Genomic DNA, 20,454 nt, shown 5'->3' with positions numbered 1-20,454 from the left:
CAGCTTGGGAGACAGATGCTGTACTGCAGTGACTTAATGAAAGAATTGGCACTGTCATGTTTCCAAAAAATGTACTATTCTCTTTTATAGAAATTCTAGGAAAGCATTCAGCTGAACACGTGTTCTGTGTTTACGTCAGCAATCCCGTACCCATTCATGGTTTCACTCCCTTATTTGGCTGGTTTAGATGCAGAAAGACATGACGTCTCAACGTATCAAGAGGGATGTCTGAGTTGGAGAGATGGCTGGGATAAGAGCGCCTGCTGCTCTTGCAGAGGTCTCCAGTTCAGTTCCCACCATCCACCCACAGGGCAGCTCACAGCTAAACTCCTGTTCCAGGGGTCTGTCCCACCCTCTGGGCACTCTGGGCCCAGGCACAGCAGGCAGGGCACTTACACTATGCAAATAAAACACTCCTATATACAACATGAAAGTAATTCTAAAAAAGGAAGAGCTGAGATTTCTAAGCGTGTCTTACTAATGGGCTCCTGCCTCACATTTGTTCTCTTTATTCCTTAAAATGATTTTATCCATCTAGGAAATAAAGATTGCACTTTTTCTACAGTGTAACAGAAATCCCCCATCCACTGAAATTTAAAAAAAATTCATAAAGTATTTTCATTATAAACAAAAGCAGATCAAATTTAATGAAAATGAAGATTTCAGTCGTATATCTTACATATTACCTTCTTTTGAAACTTATTTGTGAATTAATAGTTGATTCAGAATTGAACATAAATCATGGTCATACTCACAAAGACATCTTTTGTCTTCAGATATTAAACTCTTCACTAATGGATAAATATTATAGTAGCAAACTTCACAGAAACCTTATATGAGAATATTGTCATAGGCAGAAAACATTGCAAACATTATAAAAATCCTAAACTATGTTTTTGTTTTTTTAACTAAGTAAAGTTAGAGCATTTTATAGGGCTGTTAACACAGCAACAATTTTTACCAAGTAATAGTATGACCAATCTTTAATTATGAATTATGGTAAGTTTATTAATTCACAAGCAAGACCTGTTTGCAAAGGGACTAAAATGGTATTTCAAACATCAGCTAATATGAATGTTGAAATAACTTTTAATTACTAGAAATTGCTACTTAGTACTCCAACTTAAATTCCCAAACAGTTAAGTTTTGTCAGCCTGTTTTGGTAATACAGTCAAATACTCAGGGTCTACCCAGCTTTTATCAGGTATTTGAAGGCACGGAAATCTACAAAGTAACTAGTGGATGCAGCCTTCCCACACAGAGCTGTTTTGAATAGTTTTGACTATTTTGTGTTTTGTTTCCCCTAATTCTCAATATTGCTCAACTATATATAACTCTGTCCTAGTATTTTCCGTAATTTATAAATAATGGGAAAGTCATGTATTTTAGTTCCCAAACTCTAGGCTGACTAGTTCGTCCTATTTTAAAAAGAGACAATCCCCAGGTTTTTTCATGTACGACAAGGATCAGAAGTTCAAATTTCTTTAATGTCCGGATGTTCCATGATCAGGAAAACATAGTACAAGATTTGTCTGTCTTTTGCCAGCAAACCCAACATGTGCTGCCAAAAGGAAGAGATGCCCATGGGCTGATGTAATTTGTTAAGGAGTTCTAGAAATAATGTAACTACATGACTATTCTAATTTCAAAACGTACTATATTTGGATGTGTGAATAAGTCTATTGTATTATTTGCTTGATTATAACTCAGGAGGGGACAACCTGACCTAAATGGCAACCTGAAACTGTTGGCGGGGGCTGTGGATACTGCGCAGATCAGTGGGAGAATGCTTTCCTAGTAGCCATTATTAACCCCGAGGAGTGGGGCAACAATGATTTTAGCATGAACAGTGTCAGGTGCATCAGTTTGTAAGACCGAAGGAGAATACATATAGGCTAGGACTCTTCATACATGTTCTGCTCTTTGAGTGACAGCTTTTCTCTAAGTCCCTGGTACCTCTACAGATGGTTATACTGCAAACAATGAAAACACATTTCTGACTTAAAGCCACACAGAACTTTAAACAGAGCCATGTTTGTCAATCATCATTTAAATAACAGACATGCTTCCAGATTTTAAATAAATATATTCTTTAGACAATTTCTACTTTGAGTTTCAATGAATACATATAAGGATTAAATGTTTTGGAACAAAGCAAATTGTAGGCCTTTATCACTTATAATAAGTTCATTTTAAAAGTCAGTTGTTTTAGTAATATTATACTAAAATTAAAACTACCTCATAAATATAACTCTTTCTCCAATATTTACTATTTTTTGAGGTCATAAACACATTACTGTTCAATCTTAAGTGTCTTATCAAATTCATTTTGCAACAGAAAGCAAACAGAATTAACTCAGTTTATGAGTTAATTCAAACTTACCTAATTTATGTTTTCTTGAATTAACTCTTGAACAGAAAATAATTTGGCATGCACAATGCCCTATTTACTCATAGTACCATGCAAAAAATGAAAAAAACAGTTGAGGGCAAAAATATATTGAACAATGCTAAATTTATTTATAACAATTCATGATTGATTATAATAGGATACAAGCCCCAGTATAAATTCAATACAAAAAGCAAAATGGATCCTCATCTCCCTAATGAATATTTCTATGGGGATTTGGTTGGCCCTGTATATAACAGGGGATTAGAACTAGACCCATTGATGAGACAACTCCATTCATGTTCAAGTTCACATTGAAATGGAGTAATATCTGCTTGCAATCTAGGTGCATTCTCATATCCAATACAATATAATAGTTCTCAGACTATATTGCTCACAGAATAAGAAGAAGAAAACTCATGCATTCAATCTGACATTGACTGAATTTACTGGCACAAAAAATGACAGAACGTGTGATGTTTTCGGTCTATTATCCAAAATTATATTTGTTTTATGATCTGAACAACTGTCATTAAGATGAAAAAGCATGATATAACAGATTCTCAGATTCATTTTCATAAACCCCAATGGGAGATGCTTAGATGAGAGTTAAGGAACTGCAGTAGCCTATGAGGACAACAGGAAGAAGACACACTCGATGCCAACTACAGACCGATGATTAGGTGCAGGCTGTCCACACAATCCTAACTGGATCTTAACTGTTCTTGGCTGATCACCTGCTGTTTTGCTCCCCCCTTTTAATTCATAAAATTTAAATGTACAATGAACTGGACTAGCTCACACATTGTCATGGGCTATATGAAAGTAAAAACTTAGCTTTCTCTGTCACAGCTTCATATAAAATACACATTTCCTTCAAGGCTATGAAGTTCACTTTGTACTAACAGTAAAACCAGGATGTCCCCAAAAATACCTGACAAGGAAGGGAGCAGCCTACCTACTTAAAGAAGCCTCAGCCCATGGTTACTATTTCTCTTTAAGGGGGGAAAGTTCATGACAACACTGCAGGAGGGCAGGGTCAGCAAGAGTGCCTGCACAGAGGAGAGGGCAACGGTCTGGGAGAGGCCTAACGGTCTGGGAGAAGCTCAGGGTCCAGGAGAAGCTCAGGGTATGGGAGAAGCTCAGGGTCCGGGAGAAGCACAGGGTCCGGGAGAAGCTCAGGGTATGGGAGAAGCTCAGGGTCTGGGAGAAGCTCAGGGTCCGGGAGAAGCTCAGGGTCCGGGAGAAGCTCAGGGTCTGGGAGAAACGCATCCACAGTTGTGGTTAGGATAAGCTTCTCTATGTACAGCTTCCAGGTGTGTGACACTTGCTGTGTGAGGAGGGCAGCATCCTTCGCTTCCTTCGTGTAGGAAGGAGCACAGCAGGCACCTGTCAGAGTGCAAGCTTGGGTGCCAGTCCTTGCACCCCCTTGTCTGAGACAGTCTCTCCTGTTTACACTGTGTATGCCATGCTAGCTGACCCATGAGCTTTCTAGAGACTCTCTTGTTACTGCCTCACATCTCCCCTTCTAAGCCCAGGATTATAGACATCTGTTCTTACAAGAGTCCTGAGGATCTGAACTCAGATCATTGGGCTCGTGCAGCAAGTCCCTTTACCCACTGAGCCAGCTCCCCAGCCCAAGGATGACATTCTTGATAGAAAATATGCCTGCTCTACAAGTCATAACAACAGTGAAAAACCACATAATAGGGGTGAATGAAAAGTCTACATGTCCTCATACTTTTATACATTAAGCCCATTTTATTCATCAACATACTCCAGAGAAACAAATAATTTGAAAACCTGAAAAGTATTTTTGAGGTTCCCCCATGTTACAGAGCATGAACACAACATCAGCACATAAAGACAGGAAACCCCCGCCATCCAGATTGACTTCTTTTGTAAGACCAGTACCTTTTCCTCGACAAAGCTGGTGTCCCCCAAGGAGAGGGGAGAGAAGACTCGCTTGTCAGGCAAGGAGGGATCTGCTCTGCGCGACTACAGGTGACAAAACAGACAGGGGTTAGAGGTTAGGAGAGAGCACCGCTGCCAGCAGCTGGTTAGTTTCACGAAAGATGTAGGGTCAGTGTCATGAGAAATGTCTTCAGACTCTGCAGGAATGAGGGCCACACAACACACAACAGACTGAAGCAAGGAAGCTGATGGAGACAGAGGCTGTCCTACCAGTGTTAACACGGACCTTGTTAAACAGAGGCAACTAAAACTAAGGGCTGGTGACTGGGGTCAGGAGCCACAGGAAAAAAGCAGTAGTTATACACATCCACACAGCTCATGCCTTCAGTGCACACATCAGCCTGCTTCCTGTAAGTTCGTAATTAACCACAAGATGAGCAACAATTTATAATACCAGGATTTTCAAACCTATCAATGACTAAGAAATACTGTTAAGAAGCAAGAAACATCTCAGTATACGTTTAAGAGAAGATATTCCAAAAACAACAACAACAACACAACAAACAAACCAGAAGAATCCCTGGTTACTTGGTCTATTTATAGTTGAAATGGAAAAAAAAATCACTTTTATTACATGAAAGAAGACTGGAAACTATTAAAATGATAATTCTTAAACTGCAAGAATCAGAACACGGACATATTATTTTTAAAGTGGGAAGTTAATTGCACGGAATGCATCATTGTCCACTGCAAATATTTATGTGTGTACATTACCAATGAACAGGTGGCCAGGACTCAGGTGGTATTATGCAGACCTAAAGCCTCAATGCCTGAAGATACAGTGATGGGGCATGTAGCAGGTCTCTATCACTAAAGGGGTGAGGAAATGACTCTGATGGCCTCTTGACAAGTATGTCCCAATATCCACATGTATCAGCCATTTTTCAAGGACTATGAAATATGAAGCATGGCAGGCTGACCACTATCAACCTGGAAATAGGTCTCATAACAACCATTTCTCCAGCCGATAACCAGTATGAACATGTCCACATGCACCTAGTGCTTTTTCAAGAGTAAAGAACAATAAACATGCTAGGAAAGGAAACGTCATAGAAGCTGTTTCATTAGTGCAACAGACAATAACCGAACCTTCATTTGCTGACAAACACTGGCTCCTGTGCCCCAAAACTCAACGACTTGAATAGAGTGACAGACCTCACTTTCTTTCCTGTTACCTCCAGTCTTAACACTAACCTTGCTTGTGCTGAACACATTCTGTCAGTCAGAAGGCAGAGCTGGCCCTACCTGTCAAAAGAATCGGTGGCCACTTTGTAGAGATAGATGAAGAGTTTGCTGCAGTGTCGCAGGGTGGGCGACACCGAGTCCACCGAGACGGCACCTTCTTCGAGCAGTCTTTGGAAAGGCTGTGTGTTTGAGGGGAAGACATTCATGGCACTTATTTTCCTAAGGTCTGAGAAGCAGCCGAGAAATCGAACAGCATCTGCCAGCTTCTCATACTGAATCTCTGTTTTGAAGAAGTGGGAGTTGGCTGGCTCATAGCGCAGGGCTGCAGTCAGCGTGCAGAACACAGTGTGAAGGAGCTCAAACACTTGGTTCTGGTTCACTTTCTCCCATCCGTTCTTGGGAGGAGAGCTCAGAGACCTCTCCATAGCTACCAGCAAGGAGGTGATGTACACAAACCCTCCAACTTTCCTGAAAACTGTTCTTGAACGGTGGCTTTCTCGAAGGACTGACAGGAGGGCCTGAGGGAGAAAAGAAACAAATGTAATTCAAACCAAAAAAACTAAACAAACTAAGAAACTACCATGCATGTCTATCGAAGGGCAGTTCATGCTGTGAATATTTGGTGTGAATGTTTTTATGTATCATGGACAAATAGTTCTATAAAGCATTTCAGGTTTTGTGGAGACACATCATACTTCAGAGGAATATAATTTCAGGTTATACTGTCACACGTTTCTTGATAGGATAAGACTGGATGCAAACAATGGCAAAAAGCCTTACCTTGTTTAACTTATGATGCTACAATGAATTCAGTTGCTTAATAGAATGATGGTATTAATAAGTTCCCAGTCTAACATTATGTGGGCATAAAAACCTGGGACTTAGGTGTATAGAAGATGGACTATTCTAGGAGGGATCAGAAAGATAAGGGAAGGGCAGCCAAGAACTGAGGCCCTTGATTCATACACACAGTTTCTCAAGTGCAGAAGACTTAGAAGGCAGTCTCTCTAGAAAATTAATTAGAGCCTGTCTCAGGTCAGCCACATGATGTAATAACCAAAGGCAAAGGGAATCATCCCATCATTGTCCTGACTCACAGGATATCACCAACGAGCAACCAGCCATTTAACTACAGGGGGCGCTCAGCACCTCCAAATCTGTGGTCTTTAACTGCTCAACAATGTTGTGTGTTAAATATGTAAAGTGAGAGCCTCTTATCCAAAAGGCTTAGGTCCAGGAATTTCATGTACTGTTTTCAGAACATGTACATGTGATGGCACACCTTGGGTATGGGAGCCAAGTCTAAATGGGAAATCCATTTGTGCTTTATATATGGTCAACAGATGGCCTGAACCATGCAGTATTTTAAACAATGCTATGTTTGCATCAAAGCTCCTACTATAAAGGATTTTCCACATGTGTCATCATAGCAGAAAGTACTAGGATTTGAGGCTAGAGTGATAACTCAGCAGTCATCAGCACTGGCCACTTTCTTCTGAGGACCCACCACTGCATCGGGGCTCACAGCTGGCTTGTAACCATAGCTCCTGGGCATCTGGCATCTTTCCTCTTTTGCCTCTCTGGGTATCAGACACGCACATAATGTACAAGCATACATTCAGGCAAACCCTCATTTATTTTTTTAAAGTTTGTATATGATGGGAACACCTCTACACAAGTTTGTATATGATGGGAACACCTCTACACAGAATATGACGGCAGTGTTATAGACGACAATGGGTGAGTTCAGAGTTAAGGAAAATATTCACACGGCTAGTTACAATTTTGACAGAGCTGGCAGTGGTGGCACACACCTTTAATCCCAGCACTTGGGAGGCAGAGGCAAGAGGATCTCTATGAGATACAGGACAGCCTGATCTACAAGAGCTAGTTCTAGGACAACTAGGGCTACACAGAGAAACCCTGTCTTGAAAAACAAACAAAAATCAGAATTTTAACAGGGTTGAAGAAGAGCAACTATGAACTCTTAGTCATGGAGTTGCCTCCTACTTCATCAAAACTGCTTTTGTCCACACTGTGATAGTATAATTTGTATTGAGAACTTTCAAGTGCCAGGGTAACAAATTTTCGCTCAAATCAATCAATGATAATGAACAGCGAATACAGTTATACTGAGATCTGGATCCTAAGAGATAATTACAGAAAATGTCATAGGCATTGCTTATTTGATATTAATATAATACATATAATTCAACATGTGTGTCAGCAGCATTATGGAGAACATAGGATTTCAGGTTTGTGCATAAATAACTGCAAAGTAAATTAGCAGGCATGTGACCTACACAGTTGGTGGTTCTGAGAGGCAGCTTTGAATGCAGTGAAGGGGGAAATTGAAGTTGAGAACCCCATGTCCTCCTACTTGCTTTCGAGCACTGAGGAGCAGGCCCTGAAATCACAGCACATAGCACTTTCTGCTGGTGCAGGGACTTCAGCAACCAGCACTGGCTTTCGGATAAAGCCAACTGTTAGTGAGATAAGGACGCAAATCGTATTCTCTATGACCTTCAGACAGCAAATACAAGATGTTCTGTTAACCTTACTTGTGTTTCCTTCCACATTTTATTTTACTTCCCTACTTTGCCCTATTATTTACTTGCTAAATAAAATGGTTTAGGCTCACTTTGCATCTTTATCTGTCCTCAGATATGTAATCCCCCATTTCCTTAAAGAACCCTGCTTGCTTACAATAGAAATGGTATTTAGAAATCACGAATCAATACATTAATGAAAACCTAAGAATTTTAATGTCTCTAACTTATGCATAAGTTACTTAAATGCAAAATGAGGTTTGTAGCCAAAAACTATTAAGTCTCTTTTGATTAAAACTGTTACTGGTATCAGAGAAGTTAGCACAATTCTGTGGGGACCAGCTAGCTCTGACCGTGGCTCCTCTACCCACAGACTCACACTCCACACTGTCTAATCAAGCTACACTTCAGTTTGCAGTGTAAAAACATGGGGAGAGTCTCAGGGGCAGAGGTTTGTCCAGCATGCCCAAGAAGCTGCAAGAAAATAAATCAAATTAAGTACAATGACACAGGGACACGGACAGCACCTGCCTTTACTAAGGCTCATGTGTGTGGATGTATGTGAAGCTTTAGCACAGTATTTACACATAGCAAACAGTGCCCGTTGCTGCTAGAATCACAATTAAAGTTTTCTGGTACTTAGAAAAATGGTTTCATATGCCAGTCTATATTCTTTGCTTGTGTGCTATACCTTGCTTAGAGTCACGAATTAAAACGGAAATGTTTAACTTTAGTTAGTTCTAACGTTTTCTTACATGACAGTACCAGTGACAACAGTAATGTGAGAAAATACAAGTGCATAAACCCTGATGAGGTGTGTTGGTGTGGCAGAAAGAACGCGTTTTGAAACCCTGCACAGGGAAACACAGCAAAGCGGAACTATCTCCTCCTCTGCAGATCAGATTGCTGTGGAATGAAATGATCAATGCATATGTAGAACTCAGAGGGACTGTTGGATATTTATTAGGTATCTATTACAGTCATGGAAACACAAATATTACAAACAGTAATACATGTTTCACACATGCATAGCATTGGGTGACTGGAACTGAATAGATAATATACATATCTAGTTATGAATTTCAGATGAGTCTAATGAGCCAGGATAACTTTCCAAAGGTCAGTCAGCAGAAGGGCCATATACACTGAAAGACATGAATGAGTTTTCCTGAACCTTTAGTGTATATAAATTGAGGAGGTTTTAAATTTCTCTTTTGTAGGCTACATGCTCAGTGGCTAAAAGTGTGTGTGCAGCTCTGGCATCACACAACCTGCTCTAATTCCAGCCCCATGGGCTCTTATGCTGTTGGCCTTCCCGGGCACACACAGTCAAGGGCACACAGTTATACACAGATATACACCTGAACACATAATTTTAAAACATAGTATATAATAAATCTCTTTAAAGAACTTCCTTGAGGAAACTAAATATAATTAATTTCAAAAGGACCCTCGATTTTAATAGTGAGGAAGCAGCCACATCTCTCTCAAACATACCCTTAAGATGTCAGTCTTCAACTGCAGTTCTGTGGGAGGAGCTGAGTGCATCAGCCCCAGGAGTGTGCCCATGTCATCATCCCCATTTGGAGAGAGCACCAGCTGCTGTATGGTCATGAGGGCGTGCTGCCGGCACTGTGGGTACTTCACTATGTTGTGCGCACACCTCGCACCTCCAAACTCTCGGAATATCCCTGAAGAAAGGAGGAAGAGGACAGCAGGGAGTAACTTAGGACATTCGAGGCAAGTCAGGTGAGTTAAAACCCAACTGCTTCTGTAAGTACAGGAATTTAAATAAATGTGTGTAAAGCTGATGGACCTATTTTATTTTTTAGATTACAATATAAAAATTGCACCGTGGGATGTCAGAAAACATATACATATACTTTCTCTAAACTTCTTAATGTAGGATTAGTGTCCTGATACAGTCACCATGTCCATTTCTGGAACATCTGAAAATTTTATAGGTAGGCACACCAAGAGACCTTACACTGAAAGCAATGTGCCGACAGGTTTTCAGATGAATAGTATCCCACATAACAGAGATTTGCACTCAAGGGGGTTTTCAAAACAGTTCAGGAAAGAATGGCATAAAATACCATGGGAAAATTATAAGGAAGAATGCAAAACACAACAACCGAAAAGGCAAAGTCTACAACAGAAAACATTGTGATGGGGACGAGTCACAGCGAGTCGGTGACGGTACAGACTTCATGTCTACAGGGAGCACCACAACCCATGTTCCCGCTCACTGAAGAGCATGTTCTCACATCAAATGCTGCCCTCAACCTTTACACAACAGACTAAGTCACGAAGTTCATCAATCTGTATTTCTTACAAGTAGTTCTTACAATCTTTCTTTATAAAATATCTTACAGTTTCATTATAATTTTATCAGTTTATTGTTGTTTACATATTTGATCACCACAAGCGGGTTTTCTTCTGATTTTGTTATTAATGAATATATGTCAATCGAATAACAGTTATCTTACCTTGATGGCCACTATTGCATCAATTTAAGAGGCTTTCCATTTGCTAACTTTATAGAGATTAGAAAGCCTTGAAGGGAATGTTAAGTCACATCCTTAAGACACCACATTGACGGCTGAGGTGGAGAGGTTCTGGACCTTAAGCCTGACATTTGGGAGTTACAGGCAGAGGGGAACACAAGGACAGCTGGAGATGTGTAACAAGACTTTGTCTTTAAAAAACACCATCATCCAGGCTTGTGACATCCTTTGTTCATGAGGATTATAAACCCCAAGCCTGAAAGTTAGAGTCTACAATGGCTTACAGCTGAAGAATATTTTTTGTGGGTGCGGTACAGAGCCTCAGATAATAAGAGGAGTAACGTCTTCCCTAATAAGGAAGAGACAGACATCAAAAGAACACAAGGAAATGTCTGTGCCTGAGAGGTGCTCAGACCATGGCTGGGCAAGCCTCTGCTCTATTATAGTAGAATGGCTTGATCCTAGTCTGTCTAGCTTTACATGAGACTACAAAAAGATAATTTGACAAATTCTTGTTTTTCATTATTTACTGTGTCTATATCTCAGTCAACTAAATCTAGTTAATGGCAATAAGCATATTATGCACTGTACATTAGACTAACAATCCTACAGAGCCCAGAGAATGTCACCCAGACTTATAATTTCAGTTACCTGCTAAATTTATTCAGTCTTGCCTCAGCACTTACCCAAATTGTATTTAAATAATTACTTATATAATGGTGTATTACATCTTTCCCAGTTTGGCAATAATTCTCCTGGGGAAAGAATTACCTTTTCATCACTATGAGTTAGTAGGTTGGCTGGGACACAATTCATTTAAAAATGTCGAATGTGGAGTTTCTGTGTTCCCACTAACAGCCTACATTTTACAATACTGATTGATTCATCTGTTCACTAATCAATAGTGTCTCCATATACCCACAACCCAATCCAAGTTCTCGAATATGTCTTAAGAAGGTTTCCAAGAGGTGAACCCGCCCATTTGAGTTCCCTTCTGCTCACTTAGTCCTCTCAAGTTGTACTGAACGTATAGCCTTACAATTTTTTGGTTTTTTTTTTTTTGAGACGGTCTCACTGCTATCCATGGCTGGCCTTTTCTGTCTTTGTAGATCAGGCTGGCCTCAAACTCACAGTGATCTGCCTGACTCTACCTCCTGGGTGCTAGGATTAAAATCTTGCTCTACTCCACTTATGAACCACAGCTATGGAGAAGTATTTCAGTGATAATTTAAATAAAATAAGGCAATCACTTGAAGAATACACAACATGACTAAGAGAGAAGAAAAGCCAAACAGAAAGCACACCATAAAAAGCAACGAACATATCTGCAGACAGTAACAGCATTACAACTTTTGGCAGGGGGGGTGACAATATCCTTACTGAACCAGCATTTCTCCTTTGAATGACAGGAGAGAGGCTGACCCACCCCCTAAGCCCATGCTGCCTTCCTCTGTTACCTGCATTGGTGTTCGAGCCCTGAAGCAGCACAGTCAAGGCCTCCATCACCAGCAAAGCCAAGTGTTCCTGGTCTTCAACTGAACTATTGTTTCTTGAGTCCCCTAGAAAAGAGGTTCAAAGGCCCAAATCACAAAAATATTTTTTTGAGTCAGTTTTACTTAAATAATTAATCCTTTACATTATGTCTTCAAGATTTACTTTCCCCACTAACACAAATGCTAATGATATACCCTTTAACAAAATATGTGTCCAGCACCTGCCCAAAATATGCCCAAACAAATCAATGCTAACAGATTTGTATTTTAGCATGGGAGGAGTTAGTTAGGTAACAAATATTAAAAATGAAAATGCCAAACAAAGTAAATAGAGTCTTCTCATGGAGATTCTTATCATTTACGCCAGTAGGAAAATTATCATATATAAAAAGAAAGATACTTATTAATCAGCCATCTATTCAACATGTATTAACTCACAATTACAAGTTTCCAATGGCTAGATACAGCAGTACTTTATTATGTTCATTAAAAATACATAAAATAGAGCTGGGCAGTGGTGGTGCACACCTTTAATCCCAGCACTAAGGAAGCAGAGGCAGGCAGATCTCTGAGTTAGAGACCAGCCTAGTCTACAGAGTGAGTTCCAGGACAGGCTCAAAAGCAATACAGAGAAACCCTGTCTTGAAAAACCAAAATAAATAAATCAATCAATAAATAAATAAATAAAATGATGTTTAAGAAACATCACTAGATAGACACATTTGCTCTCTGGAATAAAAATATTTTGAGATACCCACATTTAAATGTATTTAATTATAATTAATAAAAATATCAATTATTTCCAGAAATTAAAAAAAAAATCTCTCAGAGAAAGTAATAAACACAAATCCTGTAGACCACATACATTTTTTTTCTTTACTTTGAACTCTCTCCAGGTAATGTAACAGAATTCTACGCTCCCTTTACCCAATTTCCAACAAAAAATGAAGAAAAGCTCCTCACTAGAACACTCCAATCACAGATGACAGTAAATCATTCACATCAACCACCAAATGAAAGACATACCACCTCCCTGATCCTCTCCCAAACACGTCACCAGGGAGGTGTTTACCTTGCTCACTGAGTGCCTGGGCTGGGTCCTTCAGGAGGGCAGCATACTTATGTAGGAGGTTGACCATAACTTCCAAAAGGCCCACCTCTCTGAAGACATCTTTAAATATGTAGTCGTGCCTTGTAAACTTCAGGAGAGTTTTCATCGCAATGATGCTACAGTGGTAAGATGAGCTGGACTTCAGCAGGATGCTAACACTAATGAGTTCTTTACAAGGGATATAATTTAAGCTAAAAACGACAAACTCCAGCATTTCAAAGTATTTGTTTTGTACTTCTGGGAGTTTAGAGATCTTCTCTGCAAACTGTGACAGGGTGTGCTGTGACTCCAGGATGAAGTAATTGGCATTGTCTGCCATGTAAATATTTGTGATGGCGTCAAGGATGATCTGGGCAAGGAAGTTGGTTTTTGCTTTCAGAAATGCATTCTGTAGAACTGCAAAGGCTTGGATGTTTCTCACACTGTGACCTGAAATAGAAACAGGAACACAAGTGGTGCTATGTGATGCTTTAATCATGGCAAAAGACTTGAGTGTCAACACATCGTGAATTTCACCATCTACCAAATATTTACCAAGACAATGTTCTGTTCTCATGAAAGGCCTCATTTTTCTTCATCAAGTTCAAATACTTAATTAAAAATAGAACCACTCAAATGTTTAATGCATCTTTATGAACATTTTAAGAATATTTATCTTGAAAACGTACTGCTTGAGAGAGAAGGAAAGCACACACTCAGTGTTCTGATGTGGAAATGGTTCACTGGCTGTAAATGTAAGGCTGAGTGCGACTGAGGAACTGTCAGAGAAGACACAGCTGTAAGCACAACAGGTCAGTGTGGAAGCGGGAGGGCAGGGAACTAGCAGGGAAACTTCCACATTCTCCTGTGTGGTTGCAACACAGGGATTTTCATAAAGTTTAATTTGGAAATCTACTCTGTTTTCAAGCTGAAATTAGAATATTTTTTATGTAGACACATTTGCTAAAACAACCTATGGACACTAGTGATATTTTAAATTTGATTTTCAAATGGAAAAGTCAAGCACCTTTTCACACAACTCTTATGAAAAAGTTAATGATGATAGTTATATAGAAATTAATACAGAAAGTTATACTTGAAGTACATTAAAACAAGTGTTTTCCTAAAAAATAAAAAAAAAAAAAAAAAAAAAAAAAAAGGAAAGAAAAACGAACAAACAAAAAACTGGCCCTGGGTTCACAATTATTAGTAATTGATAGTACTTGCAAAAGTGACAAAATTAACATAAAATAAAAGAGTTTGTAAGAAATAAAACACAAACTAGAAAAGTATACAATGTGCCAGGCAGTCGCTCAGACAATAGTCAGCAAGGACATTTCTGAGAAAATTTTTAAGGTTCCTCAATCTTCAGTCCATATATTAAATTTCAGTTTTCATCTTTACAACACACAAATTTATTCTGTGGATGAAAAATAACCAAACATGTTCATACTTAATTTCTTACTAAAAGTATGACTTGTCTTTTGAGAACATACTTTTTATTATCTGTAGTCAACCAAAACTCAAGCTTAAGACAGATAGACTAACAGAAATACAAAGGAAAAAGCCTGATGGCATGTGGAAGAAAAGCATCATATCAGGTTAAAGGGAACGGGATCCAGCCCTGTGTGTCTACTTGACAGGAGTACGAGTGTAGGTGTCATATAAAAAGCCAGTGATGAGCTGGACTGGCCTGGGGTCTCTAACCAGTTCTCTGATGGCCAAGGATGCTGAACACCACCTCAGGTATTTATTGGTCATTTATACTTCTTTCTTTGAGAAATATTTATTACTATCATCAAGAAAACAGAATAGGTGTGACAGTCCAGCGCTTGGTTATCAGAGGCAGGGGGCTCTCTGTCTTAGGACAGTCTAGAACAGAAGAGTTTCAGGATAACCAGAGCTAAACAGACAGACTCTGCATTGCACCCTCCCCCATACACACACAAAACAAAAGATGATTTATTTTTAAATATGTGTCTGCATGTCTGTATGTGTGCCCAAGATGCCAGCAGCAGGCATCAGATCCCCTGAAACTGGAGTACAGATGGCTATGTGCCACTCTGTTAGTGCTGGGAACCAAACCCTAGTCCTCTAGAAGAGCACTGGGTGCTCAAATCCCTGAGCCATGTTTCCAGGACTATGTTGTTTTGTTTTTATTATTATTACTATTATTAAAATTTTAACATTTTTTGTACATCCGTGTGCATGCATGTGAATGTGTGTGCATGCGTGAATGTGTGTGCATGCGTGTGCGTGTGTGTGCATGTATGCGCATGTGCATGTGTGTGTACGTGTGCACGCACTTGACTGTATGTGCCACAGTATGGGTATGGAGGTCAGAGGACAACTCTGTGGAGTATCTTATCTCCTTCCACATTTAAATGGGTCCTGGGAACCAAACTCAGGCTGCTAGACTTGCATGCCAGGTATCCACATGCAGTGAGCCATCCTGCTAGCTCCTGCTGTCATAGAGACGGTTCACGGGAATGTATACGGTTGTAAATTAGGTTTTGGAGAGACTACTATGTGCTTGATAATATGGGCTTCAAATATGGAGAACCTACACTGATTCTGGAGTTCTTTTCAAAGGTTCACCTCTGCTCAGGGGACACAGCACATCGGTGAGCTCTGTTCGTTACCTACGCACATCTATCAAAAGAGGTTGATTTCATAAGAATGCGTAAATTTTACTGTGAGGTTTAAACAACTGTACATGCTGGTATTTCTGATCAGCTAAACTTTATATGGGTTTATCATGATCCTATTGAATATTTAGTGCCAAATACAGAAAGAAACTATTAGAAGCCTCTACGTTTAAAATTTGGAGATTGGCTATTATAGATTTTAAAAAAAATTAAACAACCCATGTAACTAGCATTCTTATATAAGGGTTTGATTATTCTGACACAGGGTCTCATGTAATCCAGGCTGCCATCAAATATGCTATAGTAGTTCTTCATCATGCCCCTGCCTCCGTCTCCTAGTGCTGCGATTGTAGATATGTGTTACACACTCAACTCATAGTTAGATGTTCTTAATTATGAAGCAAGTTTTACTGAGTTAAAAAAAATTACTACACGAGGATCAAAATGTTAGAGAAACGTAGCCTATGGAAACTTACTCTCTGACCTAAAGAAACGATGCAACTTCTTTGTTTTAGGCGTAAAAAGAAAGAAAAGCACTCACACCTCCTGCTTCCCATACAGCAGCCCAACCCAGCTGGTGTGGAGGATGGAGTGTGCTTGGACCTCCACTCATACAGAAGCACATGCAGGAGCCAATGTTCAAAAGCAGATCCAGATGACAGAGGTTCAGATGGCTGCCTCTTCAAATGAACTCATCTCATTTAGTGCTGCAAGACTGTTTCCAACTCTTTGTTTACCAGACCAAAGACGGGAAATCTGTCTACAGTTCAGCCACAGACAGAGAACTCTAAGACCTGGCCATCACTTTCAGACAAGGCAATACCCACCAGGAACAACTCCTCCACTCAGGGCGATGAGGAAGAACTCACCTTTGCCCGCAGGCTGAGGTACCGCAAACCCAGGCAACAAAAAGGGGGCCCCTGTGGTGACACCAGCTGGCTTTAGCTCACTGACCCCGTATGTGGTTAGCGAAGTTACCAGATTCACTAGATCCTTCAAGGCATCTCTGCACTCCGCTTCTTTGGCTTGCTCCAATCTGGAAAAGGTCAGATTTAGATTTTTTTTTCTCTTTTTGTTAATATTCTTGATTTAATATAGAATTACTTGCCAATATCAGATTCAGTAAGAAAAACATACAAAGTACTTACGAAGTATTTTACATTTTCCTCATATACATATTTTTTTACAAAATTGATTTTACTATGATGTTACATTATGATGCATTCCAAAGTTTTTATTTGCTTGTTTATTTTTCTAATTTACTGTTTTTAAAAGACAGCTTCTCTCTGCAGCCCTGGCTGGCCTGAAATTCTGCATGCAGACTACAGTACAGTTTGTTTTTAATCACACAGGATCCGATGTATATATAGTATAGCTCTGTCTTGAACTCAGTGATCCTCCTGCCTCAGATCATTCTTTCTAATAAATTTTGTCTGCAAACATTGTTTACAAATGAAGTTTATGGGAAGAGCTCTAAGAATTGTGTGTGTGTGTGTGTGTGTGTGTGTGTAGGTCTGTAGAGATGACACTGTCGGGCACAGCTCCGAGAGCCCAAAGCAAACTTCAGAGCTAACCTGACTCCGTCAAAGCTGCCTTCTGAGGTCATGAGGATGCAACTTTTACTGCAGCCTTACTGACAACACAAGTTGCTTAAAAGAATCTTGTTCTCATAAAATCTAAGACTTGCTGGGACTTTATCATAGAAATTACTAGTTGTCATTAATATAAACTCGGGAAATGCCTACGGCTGGGAACGGAGGAAAGACACAGTCAGCATTGTGACTCAGATGACCAGTCTCACCATTCCAGTGGGCTTCCCAAGGATTGTTTGAGATTTTCATAGATCTTCATGTGTGACCAAGTCCACCCCTGCTCTGTCACCTTCAGGTCCGTCCATACCACCAGTCACTTGTCCATCCCAGCCTCATGCACACTCTCTCATAACCCAGAGTCTACTTAGTAATGCCTGTACCTGCATGGCCCAAGGCCCTCTGCAGGAGCATGCCTGTGGATTTTCAGATTGTTTTCCATCTAAAGCCAGTCTCTACGTTACTCACATTCACAACTGTACAACCCCCTTTCTTTTCCCATTAACTGTTAAGCATGTCCTCCATGTCAGCGTACGCTCTTCTCAGATACATGCTTCTGCTGTCACTTAAGCCAACCGTGGCTTTGGCAGCTAATGTACTTCCTCTGTATTAAAGCCCTCTCTTCTTACCACAGGTAAAAGACTGGACTGTGCCAAAATGCTGTACAATTTCCACCCTGAAGGAATACACCAATTACTATCCAGGGGTGACATCCACATGCCTTCTCTTACAGATGGGAACATACGTGCACAAACACTTTCTTGGGGTCACCTACTATTAGCCAACAGTAAGTAGAATAAACTGATTGATAAACTGTTACTGCAGACAATAAAATTATTGCTATGTTGTGATAACAGCAAATGTTTAGAACACAATGAGAATCCACGGACAGCTAGTGGGGATTTCTGGAAAAATATGTACCTAGCCATTTTCTGTGTGTGGCATTGGGAACAGAAAGCGAGGTACAACATTTAGCAATGATTAATCTGTCTTATGCACATTTGCACAGTCTCAATCTATGTAGTTGTTCTTAGTAAAAATGACCAGAAGTTATATAATTAACCATCATTCGAAAAATAAAAGGCCATGAAATTGAGAGGCATGGGAGGGATGTAAAAGGAATAGAGGGAAAAGAGGGGAGGGGGAAAGATATGAATGTAACACTCATGAATGAGATCTCAAGAACTAAATAAAACAAGACATTTAAGTTTTAAAACTGTCTTTCATACACACACGTACATGCACACAAATGCATGCATGAGCACACACACGTGCACACATGCATGCATGCACACACACACACTGGCGAGGACACACAGGTGCGGACACACACGTGTGCATGCACACACTCACACATACACACAGAGGCAAGTACTATAAGATGAGGAAAAGCAAGATCATAATTACACAGGAAGAGTTTGCACTTGAGAGCCATGCTAACCAGCTCTCCAGCCTCTTCTGTGGTTACAGGAAAGGGGCAGCTCCACCCTCCCGTTTTAGCTCGATTCAGTGTGTGCTTTTGACCAGCTCACTCAAAATTCCCCTTCTGTACTCAGATGGAAAACAAGAATAACAGGAGAATAAAGCCAAGGATGCATTAATTAGGCAAACGTTTCCCTGATCTCTTCTGATTCCATACACATTTCAAATATATTCTTACGCTGTGGGGTTTACCTGAGCAAGAGGTCACAGAGAAAATTATAGCCTTGCCATATCCGAAAATCATCCAGGAGAGTCTGGGAAACATCACTGGAGTCTTTGAGGAAACAAGAAAGCCCTGCAAACATTTCAACTATCTCCAGGGGAGATAGGTCGTCGGATTGCTGCATATTCTGCACACACGTAGACAAACATTCTTTCTCTGTAAGAATAAAAAATTATTACGAACTGTCTATGCCCATTGCTTAAGAAAAAGCATCAAATTTTGATGTACATGTAACATGGTACACGCTAAATGTTTGCCATTCTAAGGGGAAACGAGGCTTTCTAAGATTCACGGGAAGTTTCCCTAAGCAAAGGGAAACATAGGAGCATATTGAGAATGGCTTGATATTTACCACAGTCCTTACACCACACTTTGATGCCATTATTAAACAAAATCTAAATCACTGCCCACTGCCAAATAGTTTTTGATCATTTATATTGATACATAATACAAGATCAAAACATTAAGATGGAAAAGAAATCAAGTATTCAGAGTACAAATACAGACAAACTGAATAACTAAAGAGATAGAATGTTAAAAAATTATGTTTACAGTATCAACTGCCAGAATAAAACATAGACACACCCCATCAGCAACTCTGAGGACCCAGCATTCTACCACAGAGCTAAGATTAACACAGGAAATGAATGAAGATATCAGTGACTAATTCAGGACAGGGTGTTAGGCTACACACACACACACACACACACACACACACACACACACACACGTCAAATTAATTAACTCAAGAATAATTCTAGGACACATTAGCATATATGTATATCCACATAAAATAAGTGAGGCACTTGAGAGCCTGCAGGAATTACCACTCATTCATGTCAGCACCTCAAAGGCCAGATGACAGTATGCATACATTAGGCAGATAATTCTCTTTAATACTGATTTAAAAAACCCATTCTATCTATTCTGTAAGAGAAAGATTACCAGGGTATTTATGAATACCTTCAAAAACACTGACAACGATAGCTCTTGAAAATACTTGCTTTTTTTTTCTTTTCCTCACTAGAAGGACATAACCTACACTGAATTGAGACTGAACATTCACAAAACAGTGAAGAAATTTTAATGCGTGTGTGTGTGTGTGTGTGTGTGTGTGTGTGTGTATTATGTGGAACCTATAAAAATGTGACAAAACAATTATTTTCTCCTGGTAAGTATCTGTATCTGGGAGTTCTGAGGGCTGAACGGATGGATGCTCTCAACAGGCTAGTTAAGCAGTCTATACTGGGCTACATGCAGCCTGTTTGCACTTTCATTTTGAGAAATGGTCTCACTAAGTTATCCAGATGGGTGGACCCTGAATT

General features: G+C 39.8%; 1 protein-coding gene across 5 annotated transcripts in view; it reads right to left on the bottom strand.

The window, feature by feature from the left end:
* Positions 1-20,454, bottom strand: part of Wdfy3 (WD repeat and FYVE domain containing 3) — a 189,983-nt gene that overhangs the window by 92,774 nt on the left and 76,755 nt on the right. For 4 of the 5 annotated variants that reach the window (XM_051198181.1, XM_051198184.1, XM_051198183.1 and 1 more), the window contains 7 exons: positions 19,099-19,285; positions 16,705-16,871; positions 13,170-13,637; positions 12,062-12,163; positions 9,595-9,788; positions 5,609-6,066; positions 4,304-4,387 (listed from right to left, as the gene is read on the bottom strand). In XM_051198181.1, coding sequence (XP_051054138.1) covers positions 4,304-4,387; positions 5,609-6,066; positions 9,595-9,788; positions 12,062-12,163; positions 13,170-13,637; positions 16,705-16,871; positions 19,099-19,285 — 1,660 coding nt within the window. The remainder of the gene's footprint in view (positions 1-4,303; positions 4,388-5,608; positions 6,067-9,594; positions 9,789-12,061; positions 12,164-13,169; positions 13,638-16,704; positions 16,872-19,098; positions 19,286-20,454) is intronic. The other variant, XM_051198185.1, reaches the window with a different exon arrangement.

This window comes from Phodopus roborovskii, unplaced genomic scaffold, assembly GCF_943737965.1.
Source record: "Phodopus roborovskii unplaced genomic scaffold, PHOROB, whole genome shotgun sequence".
In the NCBI taxonomy this organism is placed as follows: Eukaryota; Metazoa; Chordata; class Mammalia; order Rodentia; family Cricetidae; genus Phodopus; species Phodopus roborovskii.
Note: the sequence above shows the minus strand (reverse complement) of the source record. Positions and strands in the feature narration are given on the sequence as shown.